Genomic DNA, 15295 nt, shown 5'->3' with positions numbered 1-15295 from the left:
TTTTCGTAGGACATAAAACTAATAACTGCTTTCTGCTCCAATGACTCTTCAAAATAACACTGAGCTTGTGAGCCTCCTCTTACAAAACCCCAACAACCTACAATGGTAGCGCAAGAACATTCACATGCTAAAAATTTAATCAATCTCTTATACCCTAGGAACCCAAGCCACTCCTCTACAAAAAAGCAATGCTAATTATTTACATGATTTTGCTGCCTTGAAACTACATAAAGTAGTAATTGCACTTAAAAGTGATTTTCTGGAATATTGTGAAATTATGTGTGTTTATATGAGATAAAATTTGAAATCCAGAAGAAAAAGTCAATTCTCAGATCCCACAACCAATTTGAGGATCTCTATTGGGCAGTGATGTGATAAAAGTGCAGGAAAGAGACACTTTCTGTGTAGGCATGATCCAGCCATGAAGCTGATCCACATGCCATCCCTAGAAATCTCCTGCTATGGAACAGGAACAGAAAAAAGTACCTGCAGCAGCTTAATGCATTTAGGCCACCCCACCTCTCATTTAGCCCACATGCTCGCTTACGTGCACAAACAATAATAATTTGAGGAAATTATCCTTCAGAACTTATGGCATGGAGCAGTTCCATGAAACACATTCCTGTGTTATGCAAACTCTTCTCCTGTGAAATGGGAAGTGATTACAGCTGAGATGCAGAATACAGCAGATTTCTTCCAGGCTCTTTGGCTCTGAGTAACTGCTGAACAGCAAATGGCATCAAGAATAGTGAGTACACCTTGCATGAAAGGGAAGAGCAATACAGAATCCCACTGCAGCTGAGACTATGCGAAGTACAGTGAGGAAGTTTTGAATGTCCTTCTTTACTATAACTACAAGGAATAGTTTCCAAAGACTTACCAAAATGTGTAAACCACCAAAAAGCAGCTTATTTTCTGACAATACAGGTTCTGAAGTATTTGGCAATGGTACTAGTTTTCAATTAATTTAAATAAGGGAGTTTAGTTAGGAAGTAAGAGTAAAAAAGGTTGATAAATCCTGCATTTTAAAACCTCAAATTTATCCATGGTATAAGTGGTAGGGCTGGTCTTTGCATAGCACAGAAGATCTTTCAGAAGCATCTTCTGTACTTATGTTTGGGGCATCCTCATGCCAAGCTTTACAGAGTAACATGATATATGGATTCTGGTGGCCAGGAATCACTGGAATGCAACTTCCCAAGTTTCCCAGAGAAAAGACAGTTCTAAGGAACAATATTTCTACTTAAGATGTGTGTAGGCACACAAACATAATATCCCACTGCCTTGTGAACAGATCTATTCAGCAAAACACTAATTAATTTTGTTTTGTTGAAATTTTCTTACTCACTGAAACCCGGGTGTTCCATAAAAATGACACAGTCACCAAAATATTGCCCTGAAAAAAAATAACCCAACAGAACCCAGTTTACTAGGCACTTCTAAAAAATCTACACTTATTTGAGCTCTGGCCAGCTTGCCCATCTTCTCAACAACTTGCCTGACAGGCTAACTGGGAGCCTGAGTTCAAATAAGTCATTTTAATTACATCAGAGCCAGGGTCCCTGGAGCTTGTTGGCTCCATGCGCCTGGAGCAGCCAGCCAAGCCGAGTGCCTCCGCACTTGCAGCCCAAAGAGCTGTCTGAGGTTTGGAACAGTCTGATCTGGGCATTGTTTCCAAAGCTGAGATTCAAAAAGCATTTCCCTTTGCAGAAAGTGTCAACATTTTGACTTCCCCTCTGATTAAGAGAATAAGCAAATTCTGAATGATCAAAATTCTTCATTAAACATTTGTTCTTTCTCCCAGTTATAGGGAAAGGAAAATGCTGAGTGATCAAAATCCTGCATTAAACTGAACTAGTTTTTTCCGCAGTGGTTACTACCTACCCTTACTGCATCTTTGCATTGTGGGAATTAGGTTTTACTATTGCAAAGTGAGATCAAGGAAAGTTAAATGACCTGCTTGAACACACAGAGAAAATTTGGCTACAGTGTGACCCAAGCTGCAAGCTAATAATCAAACCTCTGGACTATCTACCTTTCTCGGGCCATACTACAATGATGTGTGTGCTCTCTTTTGGTCACACAATTGCCACTTCATGCTAAATGCCAAAATTCTCTCTCATGTTGCCTTTTCACAAGTTCAGGATTAAAAGAGAGATCAGAAAACGTTCAGAGAACATGAAAACCTGAAATCTGTTTGACTATGTCCTCCGACATCACGTCTGAACCGGTACACGATCCTATGGCTGACATGATGCCCTGTTACAAAGTGATACGAGAAAAGACATAGGTACTAGGCAAGAATGGACCTACTGCAGAGTAAGAAAAGGCACAAATAGAGTAGGTCATCTCCAGATGTTATTTCCAATCTGCATATGAATGCCTTCCACACATGTTAACAACTGTTCCGGATTGTTTTCTCTGTTGAACCAATACACCAGCAGTATGAGCAGAAATTTCAGAGTGATTTGGCCGTGGGCTTTTCCAGGTTCAGTCCCTGGACAGTGCACAACCCTGAATAATCTAACTGATAAAACAACACATTACTTTCAGCCTGCTCATTCAACCTTTCTTTTAAATGCTAACAGTTATCTAGGCTGTGTTTCCTTAATGGGAACGGAGGTTTGTGGGACAACTGTCTTCACAGTCATCAATGTAAACACTTCAGATATCAGTGACAGGCATAGTGTCTTAACAACCATACATGTCAGGTTTTTTGGAAGCTTAAGTAATACTTTTTATGTTCAGTGATTACACATAGAGAACCAGAGGGAGCAGAGAGAGCTTCAACCAGCCAGACTGCAGTGAATCTACAGCTGTTTGTAACAGAGAATGGGTATCTGAATTGGATCTTCAGATGGATGAGCCATGAGGAAGAACAGGATCACAGCAGTCTGGTATTTATGAACTGCAAGCTGCAATTTCAGATAACACCCAGGGACATGGAATCAGAAAGAAAGAGGAAAAAAATAAAAAGAAAAAAGAAATCCAACGTATTTATGTCCCTGTGGAATTTTAAGAGTAACAAGCAAAAAAAAAGGTTTTGCAGAAATGCCAAAGAGCAGCTAACAGCAAATGTCAGAACAACAGAAGTTGAAACAAAATCAGCTTAAATTAAAACCACAGCTTTTCTTGATGATGAAATTTTTGGAACTTGAATTTCATTTTAGTGCTTACAGTCTGGAATTTAAGCTATATTTAAAACTATTTCATTTCAGTTTCAGCAGAAAGACATAGCTTATGTCTTCCAGACCTACAGTGGCTCTCTAGGGCCTAACTCACAAGGGCCTATTGGATCCTTTCCATACTGGGGTAAGGAAAGTAACTGCTCAAACGGACATTTTACACGACTAAGTTGCAGCCACCCTTTTTACAGACATTCCTTGGATTTTGAAGTGGTATTAGTGGTACCCAGGAGACAGTAGGCAGCAACATTGGTGTCTACAACATTACTGAGATGCACAAAACTGAATTAATTGATGTCAAATTAAGAAGAAATGGAGACTTGGATGAGATTAATCATAGAGACAAAGTAAAGGCATGAAGCATACAGATGGATAATAAGACATTAGATTTATGGTGGAGAAAACTTCAAAGTTAAAGATGATGCTAAGTTTATAAGCCAACTGGACCATAGCATTTCATTTTCTGGAGAACAAGGAAGTTTTTCCTTAAGTAATATTCTTACTGGAGAAAAGCACACACTGGAATCTGAGAGCCATTTCATGAGACAACAGTCTCATTAAGACATATGAATGCCTTCCACACATGTTAACAACTGTTCCGGATTGTTTTCTCTGTTGAACCAAAACACCAGCAGTATGTGCAAAATTTTACACAGAAATTTCAGAGTGATTTGGCTGTGCACTTTTCCAGGTTCACACCTTGGACACTGCACAACAGTAAGACATTAAGTCTTACCCACACTCTTGGAGAAGAGTGCAAGAATCCAATATTGTAGAGTCCAGCTTCAGACACTCTCCACAGCACCCTTCTGCATGACAAGGACACACGACTCTAGCTAACAGCACCAGAGTTTGGTAAAGGAGCAACCAAGAACCTTTGCAGTTCTTGAACCTTATTCCAGGTTGCTGACGCTGTAAAAGGGGAGAAGCACTCATACTTCAAGGACAGCTGCTCCTTCAAGAACAGAAAGCCTGTGGTTTGCCAACCACTTAAAAAAATCAGTTTAAAAATCATAAAACATTAAGGTGAAAGTAAAACATGCATTTATTGCATTCTCATGCAAGCAGATGATAGTTATTCAGCTTAAAAACAGTTGTTTAAAAATAAAACAGGGTTTAGAGCTGTATCTTCTTTAGTTAGATCCACTAGATCTCCCCTCCAGTTCACTCAGTTAAAAAGCTGTCAGGACGTTGTCAAAACTTGCTAACGGCTGCTCTAGTACATCACAAACTTTCAATCATTGCAAAGAAAATACCCTTCAAATCTCAGTATGTGGCAAACTGTATATATACATTCACACTAAAACCTGCAGTTCAGACAGTGAACTGATGACCACGTTACATAAATACATAACAGAGGTCAGTGCTTAGACTCTTATTAGCTCCTTAAATAAGTCTAGACACAATGCACATTGTAAGCAAAACCTCTTTATAGTGGGTTAAGGGATAAATGACCCCCAATCCAACACAGAGGGGTGTAAAAGCAAACAGCGATACCATGGTTTGCAGCTTAAAGACCTTCATTTTTCTAAGGAAGAGCCTATTGTTCAGCTGATCTGAGGCTTAGGTTCACACAGAAAAATGTAATTCTTATTTACAAAAGCTTCTACTTTCCTTAGAGAGCATATTGTTCATTCACGAATCAGGAAAGTTTTGCAGTGAGAATTTTATTGGCCTGTGTCATAAATGTATTGTGCCATTTGTAATCAGTGCAACAGCAATAATAAGAAGAAACAGGGAATATACAATTCCTTTTTCTTCCTGATGGCTGATTAACAAACTCCATTGTTCCATAAGTGTGGGAATCATTGTAAGGTTTGATCTCCAGCTGATGTAAGTCACAGAAATGTCATACTTCAAGTTGGTATACACAGGGGCTGACTTGCATAGCTTTAGGACACAGTTCTAAAGAGGCACAGATGTGGACATCCACTCATCTTTTTATGAAAAAGAGGCTGACAGGTAACTGGTAGCAAATTTTCAAATTTTTTTGTCGCAATTTTCCTGCCAAAAGAAGATCTACAAAATGCCCTTCTTATTACTGAACAGAAAAAGTTGTGAGTTTGATAGCTGCACACTGTTTTCTAAAACCCACAAATATATGAAAAAGTATCACACTAGAAAATACAAAAACAAAAATCAAGGCCAAGGAACAATTTCATAGTGTAACTTTGTAATGAGTCCCTGGAGGAAATATCTCTTCCTTTTGTTCCCCTCTGCAAAGCTATGTAATTGATTCCTAACTGCTGTGTTAATGCTCCCTATTCCTGTCAGCATCCCTTTGGAAATACATTAAAGTAACCAGGATTCTCTCCTGATGCAAACCCTTGAATGCTGGAATCTGGGATTCTCTGACACGCATCACATTTCAGGCAGTGGGCCACACTGGAAACTTCAGTGCCAAACGGCTGATAAATATTAATGTGGAAGAATAAAGTATACCTAATTATATATTGGAACGCAGAGCAAACCAGGAAACTGTTTTCTTTTACAATGAAAGACACTTTCTTACAGGCACAGTTACATTCCACACCAAAAAAAAATAAAAAATAAAAAAAATCAAAGTATATATGCTATAGCATGGTTTCTTAACTACTTATACCAGCCTGCAAAATTTAAAGTGACAACAAGCAAGTGTTTTCAAAGAAAGGATTTGGTCTTCATCAGGATCGAGAATTAGTTTGACTCTCTTTGACCTTTCTATCCCTTTTGCTGTACACACACACACACAGAGTAATAAGAGGAATGAAGCAGGCAGGATTTGGCCCAGCTCCTGAATTATTCCCCAGTGACTGTTACAGAGTCACGCATGGAACTTTGCCTGAACAAAGCCAGTGACATCAGGTAACCTCTCTTCCATCAACAAGAGAAATATGGAAAAGATGTGATTCAGTTTTTACCTATGGTGCCTAATTAACCTTAATTAAGGTTGTGTTGAGTGATCCTGAGCAGCTTGCACAAGGGATATCTGCTTCCTGATTGTTTTTAGCTTTGAAAAAGCTTTCCTTTGAGAAATCAAGATTTTCTACCACAAGGAAAAAAGTCCTTATGAAATACATGTGTTCATGTTCCAATTTAAATTTAAGAGATGGTACAGATAAAACATCCATGTTTTTAATGTTCCTCTCTAGTCAACCTTTTTTCGAATGAAAGCACTAGAACTACAGTAAAGAAGATTCTCTAGTCTTCATAATTAAACCAAGGAAAAAACCCTCTAAACATTTCACGAATTGGGTATATGTTCACTGAAACAGCACTAAAGTTACTAATTCGTTTCATCACTGATTTTAAGTTTGCTAACTTGATGACCCTAAAAATTAATCCATCTTGGCAGCCACACAACTTACTGCAAAGCACTTCCACTATGGGTCACCATCCAAGTTTCACAGTTACGGACACCATTGTTGTATTATGCACATTCTTGACTTTATCACACACTGGGTGGCAGTGTGGAAAGCTTTTCGTTCAAAATGTCCTTTATGGGAATAACTTAATACAAAATTGCAAATTTAAAAATAATTAAAAAAATATTTTAATGTAACACATTAGATTATAAATAGTAGAACACTTGGTCACGGGGGGGGTGGGGGTGGTGGTGGCATCTCCCTGCTTCTTCTAAGAATGACACTACTTGATAAAATACCCCTTCTTAAGTAGACTGTAACTTCAGTGCTGCCTGGTCTGAAAGATTTCATATTGTGTCTCTGCCTTAGAATTTTCATTCTTTGTGGAAAATTTCAGCTAACGTAATTTTGCTGTTTCTGAGAATGTAGCAGAGATGAGAACAGGACTCAGCTGTGTCAACAGGTTAATGTAACTTCTTGTTTTGAAGTCTGTATTATGTCCATGTTTTGCAACAGAAAATAAAATTTGGAAGTAAACTGGCTGTTTCTGGGATGAAATGAGAAAAGGGATATTATTAGATATTATTGGAGGGGAGGATGACAACAGATAGACTGTTGAAAACAGAGTCGTTGTCCCCCAAGAAAGGGATAATTGATCCATTCATGTCCTTCATTTGATATATGGAAGTCCTAGATCAAGGATTGCATGGTCAAGACAATTGAAATTTGCCCTGAAGGTCTGGATATTATTCTTTCCCTTACTCTTGTCATAGAATTCCTGCATTGTAATAAGTACTAAGGAAAATTTCATAAGTCTTCTTCCTCAGTCCTCTCACTAATTGTTTCTCCAGTTCTGGGCAGTGCAGTGAGGAAGTGTAAGAGATTCAGTTCCTGGAGATTCAGTTACAGCTACAGCTGATGGCTTTGGGAAACATGTCATGGATACACACATTTCTATGTATTTTTCAAAGTCTCGAGGCAGATACTCAACAGGAAAACATTCAGGCCAGACACTGCAAACAGGGGGCCCTTCAAATTAATAGATTTATAGAGCATTAAATCTTTCCCTGCCTCAGTTCTTTACTTGAAAATTTGGGAAGACAAGAGTATCTTTCTTCCCAGAGGACACTGTGAAGACAAACTTATCTGCGAAACATCCTAGCTAGTCCAATGGAATAAACATGGAAACTCACATTTTCTTTCCCAGAAGGATTTGAATGGTACATTAGATATAAAGCCTAAACACAATAAAGGAAAAATAATACTGATTGATGCTGTTCATGAATGAACAGTGTCCATCTTGCATCACTGAATGCCTCAGGGTTCTGGGTAAAAGCAGCAGATATAATGATATACACTTATACATCATTCAGGCAAATTTTGCTGCACACAAAAAACAGTGGCATTTCTTAAATTCTTTGTATTTCCCTGGTGCAGTCATCTGTTACACCCAAAAAGCTATTTAACAGAGCACATATTAACTCACAGATAATAACATTTAGTATATTATGTTGAGGCAAAGAGTTTATGTTTTGAGTGTTTTTAAAATATAAAAGACAGGCAGAAAGACACTAACATCATCCCTGAGTTAATGAAGAAACTTCCCCCTCCCTTAGAAATTGGATAGCATATTTATCTATTATGTGATTTTATATTTTCTTCTGAAGCATCTTGTATTGACAATTGTTGGAGACAGGATATTTGACTAAATGGATCATTAGCCCGATCATTTCCCCAGGTTTCTATGTCAACTGAGGATGTTACAGCATCTGAGCCTGACGAACACATATGGAGACTGCTGAAATGGAGTGAGGGGCTTAGATCACTGCTGCATCTCACAAAGAATGAGCCAATGCTGCCTGTAAGTAGAGATGCTAAAAGCAATCTCCATTCTAAAAGGAATATACAGGAAAGATTAATGTAAAATCTTGACATGGTACTTTTGCCTTCCCCTATAATGACATCAATAAACATCTTCAATATTGATTTTTGCTTATTATTAAAATGGCCTAATACAAATACAGACATTAAGACAGATAAATGCAGAGATCAGTATAATTGCAGCCAAGAGCATTCAGACTAGAAATACTACCAATTACCACCAAGACTGGCAAGCCTGACTAAAGAGAACTCCACATAGACTTCTCAATGCAGGGCTTTAAAAGCAGGATGATCCTTGATCTCCACTTAGTTTCACACCTTACAAAAACTTCCTCAGGCCTTCTAGCTGAGCCTGTACCATTTAATATCCTTTCTTCCTTCGATGTGTCAGCACAATCCCTGTTGAAACTGTGTCTGGGACACAGAAATGACCTTTCATTCTGAAATGGGACAGTAAAATGCTTTTTTCAAATACTTGCAGATGGCTTGTTCTCAGTTTTGTGAGGGTTGCACGGTTCCTTTCAAATACCATTGTCTAATGTATGTTTCTTGTTAAATTTCAGAAATTACCTCAGTAATGCCAAAAAAGATTTCTGGACTTACTTGTTCAGATTTAATCAGGCTATCTCAGTGAAACTAAATGTTGCAAAAGTGGGACTGTCTTACCACATAATAGGTAGAGAATCAAGCCAAAATATTTTATATACTTGAATATAAAAAACTAACTGAACATGCAGACTCAGAAATAAAAACACAAAAGCTTTATTTCTGAGAATAAACAGTACCTTTCTCCTGTCATATAAGGCATGGTTATCCAATATCATCTTCCTTTCATGAGTAGCATACCTCCGCAAGTCACGTCCAAATTGCTGTAAAAGATAGAGTAAATATCAGCAATTCTGACAAAACAAAATTGTTATCATTTGTTTAACTGTTCCAACAGCAAGCCAAATAACAAACTAACATGTAAAAATTACCTCTATTAAAAGACTATAGTCCAAAAAAATGACTCATCTGAAAAGACAATGTTTTGATAGGCAATGGTCCATCATTTCAGTTGGTTAGTATGAGAACAGTCGGGCACTGTACAAGAAAGTAAGCCTACGATGGGCTCCCGCAGGCTGCAGGTGAATTATCTCAACAGGGAACAGGAGCCGAGTGAGGCAGGGAAAGAAGCAAGTCATTGTCTACTCAACCAAAGGGCTTCACAAATTCCAATTTTAGCATAGACACCCACCTACAGAGTTGAGAGAAAGGCATTTAAGCAGCCAAACACTTCCTTGATAAGGACACCAAAGTCTGCAGAACTCAACCCAAGGTCCAAATAAATACAATTTATTATCTCAAAAAAGAAAAGTGACTGAAGTAACTCATCAGCTCAGCAAGAGAACACATCAATTGCAACATTTAACCTAGTCTAAAATATCCTGCTTCCAATTAACCTGAGTAGAATAGAGTGCAATGCATCTGTACTACTTCTAGATCGCAAAGACCATTCACAGCAGGCTCAGGAGATCTCTGTTATACCATGTCATCACTCCCTAAGAAAATGAACATCAGAAGGCAAGCATGTAGAACAGATTAAAAAATAATTCTCTCTGGAGAGAGATCAATCATTTAAGTTTTGAGTTTGCATTTAGATAGAATTTTTTATTTTGAAAATACTGTGCTATTTTATATTATACCCACTGGCTACAGTGTCTATTGTGGAAGTAGCTATCATTTCAAGTTTTCTTAACCTATTAAAGCATCAACCAAAACATATTTTATTCTAGTTCAAAATTAACGTGTAAATTTTAAAAATTTCCAAATTTTTACAATTTAAAGCACTCAAAATACAACTGCAACAAAACATTTTATCTAATCCCAAAAGAAAGGTGTTAAATTGTTTTCAATTTCCTACAAAACAAATTAACTTCCAATTCAGAACATCTCTTCATCAAATTTTTAATTTCCTGTGAAATTCTGTGATGCTTTCCAAACCCTCTCTCTACTCGGTAACCATTAAAACTGCTTGTTAAGACTAGTATGATGTAAAAAGACAATGCAACTGACTGAAAATCTCACTCTTCAGTCCACGAACTTGAACACTAAGCTTCAAAGAAAACAGATGCTAACTCGTCTAGAGAGGCATCCATAAATGTCACTGATGAGCACATCAGCTCCAACCTACGATCACAAGTTGATGACAGCGTAAAAGGTGACGTAAGGAGAGAAGGAACATTTTTTTAAAATCTGTGAACTCTGAACAGTCCTGCAGCAGCAAAAATAGGTTATCAATGCTGAGAAAACATAGACTGTACTGGTTACTTACCCTGGAGCCTGTCCAGCCTAATAGAGCATATGCATATTGCTCGAAGGGGGTTATGACCAGATCCACACGGATTGCTTTCCAGTCTTTGACTTCTGCCATATCAAATTTTTTCGATGTGTTGTAACTGCTGTTTTCTACTCTTGGCTGATGTAATTTCAAAATTATAAAACATTTCTGAAAATTATCGAAGGCATCAACTTTTCTGCTTGGTAGCTGCTCCTTTACAAATGTTGATTCAACCATATCACAGTATAGGAGTAAACCCTAAAGAGAAGACATTGAATTGCTGGACTGGTTTTACTGCAATTCCAGAGTTTCTAGACAGCTGTCTTAAAAATTCATGTAAAATGCAGTTTCAGTAAACAGAGAACTGTGCTGGGCCAAATCTGGGCTAAGCAGAGACTTGAAACAGCTGCAGCTTTTGGAATAATATTAGCAGACCCTTTGAGGGGAAATCTACAGGGGTACTCATATAATAGTGGCCATGTCCTGCCTGGTACTAAGACAGTATTTGCAATTCTTCCCCTCCAGCCTTTCCTCCTAAGCCTTTTGTAGTTACATCAACAGAAATTTCTGAGTAAGGATTGATGCTTTCCCACGTGGCAGGCATCTAGGAAAACAAATTAGTCCAGTGCACCGTCTTGCTGACAGATTCCAAACAGTGCATGTGGACTGTGTCTCTTGTGTGAGATTTCCTTGTGACAAGGTCTGGAGTCTCTAGAGAGATAGGAGAGGAGTACACCAAAGGAACGTCTAAAGGGAGTGCACCAAAAAACTGCTGATCCTCAGGAGACAGATTTTATTAAAAGATAAACAAAATTTTGTTTTTATAATAAAAACATACAGAGTAAGAAAAATGGAAGTAATAGAGCATTGTAAATTAATTCCTTCTAACCAGCACTGTAGGAAGGGTTGGGTGGGAAGAGGCAGTGCTTGCTTCCCGCCTTGCTCTGTAGCCAGCAACCTTTTAACAGCTCTTGCGGTTGCAGCGAACTCTGCACTATCCCGCCTAGGCCCTTAGGAAAAGCATCTTTCTGTCATTCCTCCAGCCTGTCTCTGTGCCTGTTCTTCGCATTTCTAGGCAGCTTTTGGAAGCTACTCATTTTCTGGACATCTCAGACTTGCCCTGCACTCCCAAAGCTTCTTAGAGCTCTGCAGGTTCAGCTGCCCTCAGGTAAAGTGTAATGTCCCCTCACCAGCCAGAAAACCACTAATCACTCAAAGCACAGCACCTGGGACAAGGCAAGGAGCAGCCTCCCTCTGTCTGCTGCCCAGCGTATCCCTTTTAAAGCATACAAAGCATCAAATACACATTAACAAAGAAATAAAGCAGGTACTGTCCACCACAGTGCTTCCTTCAGTCATCCTTGAGTCTTAAGAATAGAAATGGAGCTTGGTATGTGAGAATTCAACAGTGCTCAGCGTCACTGATGCCACTTGTAGGAGAGCTCAAGGTGGTAAAAAGATTCCGTGTTCTGAGAGCGGTTCCACATGATGAAAACCACTTTCTTCATAGTCTACCAGGTGTGTAATTGTCGTTACTAGAAGGAAAACTACTAAGCTGAACCTACTCCATGTTCTGACTAGATAAGCTCATTAGTTTTCATCTTCAAGATCAACAAGCCTACAACCATCACATGTCTTTTCATATCTCCTTTTACATTTCTTTAAACCTACACATTGATCAAACCCACTTCTCACATTTCTCCATGATGAGATGAATAGACTCAGTTTCTTAAAATTTCCATCATCAGCATTGATTTAGATCCTTGGATCAATTTTTTGTCTCTACTTTGAAGTCTGTCAAATGTTTAATTCTCCTTCCTCTGCACTAGGAATTCTTATATTAGTCTCACCACAAAAAAGCATGGCCAAGAATGCCTCATGACTTGTAGCTGATGTATCCCTTAACATATAGTAAAGGATCCTACCAGTTTTGTGGGTTTGGGTTTTGTGTGGTTTATTTTTTTTTTAATTGCAATATTGAACTAAGTGCATAGAAGTGGTTTTATTTGATGGCTGTCAACAGTTAACTATAATGGTCTCCAGGTCAGACCTCTTATGAACAGAGGTGATAATGAACTGATTTTTTTAATATCTCCATATTAAATACCAGGTTTTGGTTATTTCTTTTATATAGTACAAGTGTGGTAAATTTACATGATAATATGTTAAATACCTTGGAGAATACAGCAATAAAATTAATTTTATTGCTCAGAGCTATAATCTGACAAAAAAAAAAAAAAAGCATAACAAAAATACTTAATAAGAGATGATTTCCATGAAGAGACACTGATAGGTATTCTTATATTTTCAGCCTCCAGGTTTTCACTGATGATAGTTCTAAATTAACAATCCCGTTATTTTACTGGGAATCAGTCACAGGCTGTTTTATGGGTTATTGGGCCAACCTTGTTAATGATAACTACTTGACTTGCATTCACATTCTTTCACTTCTTTGAAATTTTTCCCAACTTTGATTTATTATAAACTAATGCGAGAAAGCTACTTATGTAGCTCATTCTCAGATTAGATTCTCCCAGACTTCTGATATGAACACACTTAATTTTAGCAGGTGCTCTCTTACATCCAACTAACTTTTTTCTTAATTTCACCCCAATGTCAAAAGGCACTGATGCTTTTTCCAAACATAGACTCAAAACAGCTGTTGAATGTTAATGTATAACTGCTTATTATCTCACTCTTTTTGATGAAACTATGCCTGCCTTCAGGTTAATTTTGTCTTCCTAATGCTAAAAAATGCTTTTAATCTCACTGATCATTGACTATTAATTGATGACTTCAAGCTTTGTTTAAGCACTGACATTCTTCCCATTCTCTATAAAAATCTTCTAACTACTTCATCAGTACTTTCTCATCTTTGCTTCATTTTCCTTTTTGCTCTTTGAGATTTGGGGCATTACACAGCATATCCCAGAATAAGTCTAAATAATTTATTTCCTTAGGCAGAATCCTAACTATATTAAGTTTTGATAAAGTCTTATTTTATAGTTCCAAGTGTCTGCATTTCCAGTACCTGTGTGGTGTTTGTAGACAGTGTGCTCCGATCACCAGTTCTGCACATTTGCCACAGTTTTAATCAGTGTTTTTGTCGTCTGTTCAAATGAAATCTCCTCAGTTTTGGGACAGGAAATCAGGAATTAAAGCCCGTCTTTAGGTGGACCACAAAAGGAATGGAATTCCTACTGTAGGTGGGAAGTCTTAATAGAATTTTTGTTTCTGATCACTTGAGAAATCCAGCAAAATATCACAGCCTGCAGTGGTTTCTCTCTTCACAGGCAAGCAGATGAGCACTGAGTGTTTTGACTCAGTGAGATATGGGGACAGTCACACATGGCCACCAGTACCCCACACTTGGATTTGTAGCCTATAAGCTCTTGAGCGGATACAATTATGTATTACCTGTTTGTCTGTAACAGATAACATCATGCTCAGGCCTTTTAAGATGCTCATTTTTAATTTCTACTCATACACTGTATCCTCTCCTTCAATAAGCCTTAGCTGTGTTATTATAGTACAGGTGAACTCTTATGCATCAGCTTTTCTTAGTTTTCTAAGAAACTTTTTCCAGCTATGCTACTGATTAAAGGAAAATATAGTTGTAAATGAAAATGGCAAATTTGACATGTAAGTCTTTGCTGTGTCGCCCACATTAAAAATTAAGAAATTCCCTTTATCTAAAGGATACCACACTTACTAAGGGTCCTCCCTTTGAGATCTCTCAGCTACTTGAAGAGTACAAATTCTGCCTGTTAAACCACAGCATTTAAAGATGGGTCATTTCTTTCTTTTCTCCCTTCATCCTATTTTCATATTTAGGAACTTGAAGGGAATACTCCCTGGGGCCCCTGAGATTTAACATCAAGAAATCATGAAGAAGTTACAACAACCCAGTATTGGAGCCTACCCACCACTGCTTTCCCTTGCTGACTAGGCCACGTCTTCTACTTGAATACATTTTAAGTATTTGAAGATGGCCACAGTTAGCAAGTGTGACTAGAAAGATATTTTAGGACTATGTCTCTCTGGGTTATTCTGTGATGTTTTTTCATAGTTTTTTGGCTGGGCAATTTCTAAAGCCAATAAGAAGGGCATGAAAGTATGTAGACCACTGGAAGTGTCTACTTCAGCTTAAAAAAAAATGCAATTAGGCAACAATTACACAAGTGCTGAGTTCAAGAAGCAGTTGAAACCTGACTCAAAGCCAGGATATCACCTTTAAATAGGAGCCCAAGCCTAGGTCATATCCAATGGGATAATGTTTCCAATTAACCTAATTTGATTAGGCACTGGACATCACCATTACCTCATAAAGTAAAGCTGAAATGGCACTTCTGTACATGTTGGAAAAGTATTGTCTGGAGGGGCCATCAGCTATGAAGATTGTGTGAAGGTTTGGCTACAGCTAGCTGCAGAACAGCAGCCCCCTCATTACTCTTTGTCAGGGAATCTGCAGTTCTTTGCAAATTTCAGCTTGACCTATGCACCATAAAGCGCTGTAGACCTTGTTTACACAATCAAGTTTTAAAATGTGGACATTTTCATTTCTC

General features: G+C 38.0%; 1 protein-coding gene across 2 annotated transcripts in view; it reads right to left on the bottom strand.

The window, feature by feature from the left end:
- DNTT (DNA nucleotidylexotransferase) overlaps positions 1–15295 on the bottom strand; it is a 158268-nt gene that overhangs the window by 16873 nt on the left and 126100 nt on the right. For both annotated transcript variants that reach the window (XM_055817237.1, XM_055817177.1), the window contains 2 exons: positions 10725–10988; positions 9196–9279 (listed from right to left, as the gene is read on the bottom strand). In XM_055817237.1, coding sequence (XP_055673212.1) covers positions 9196–9279; positions 10725–10988 — 348 coding nt within the window. The remainder of the gene's footprint in view (positions 1–9195; positions 9280–10724; positions 10989–15295) is intronic.

The sequence above is a fragment of the Falco peregrinus genome, chromosome 1 (assembly GCF_023634155.1).
Source record: "Falco peregrinus isolate bFalPer1 chromosome 1, bFalPer1.pri, whole genome shotgun sequence".
Lineage (NCBI taxonomy): Eukaryota > Metazoa > Chordata > Aves > Falconiformes > Falconidae > Falco > Falco peregrinus.
This window is presented reverse-complemented; position numbering and strand designations above follow the sequence as displayed.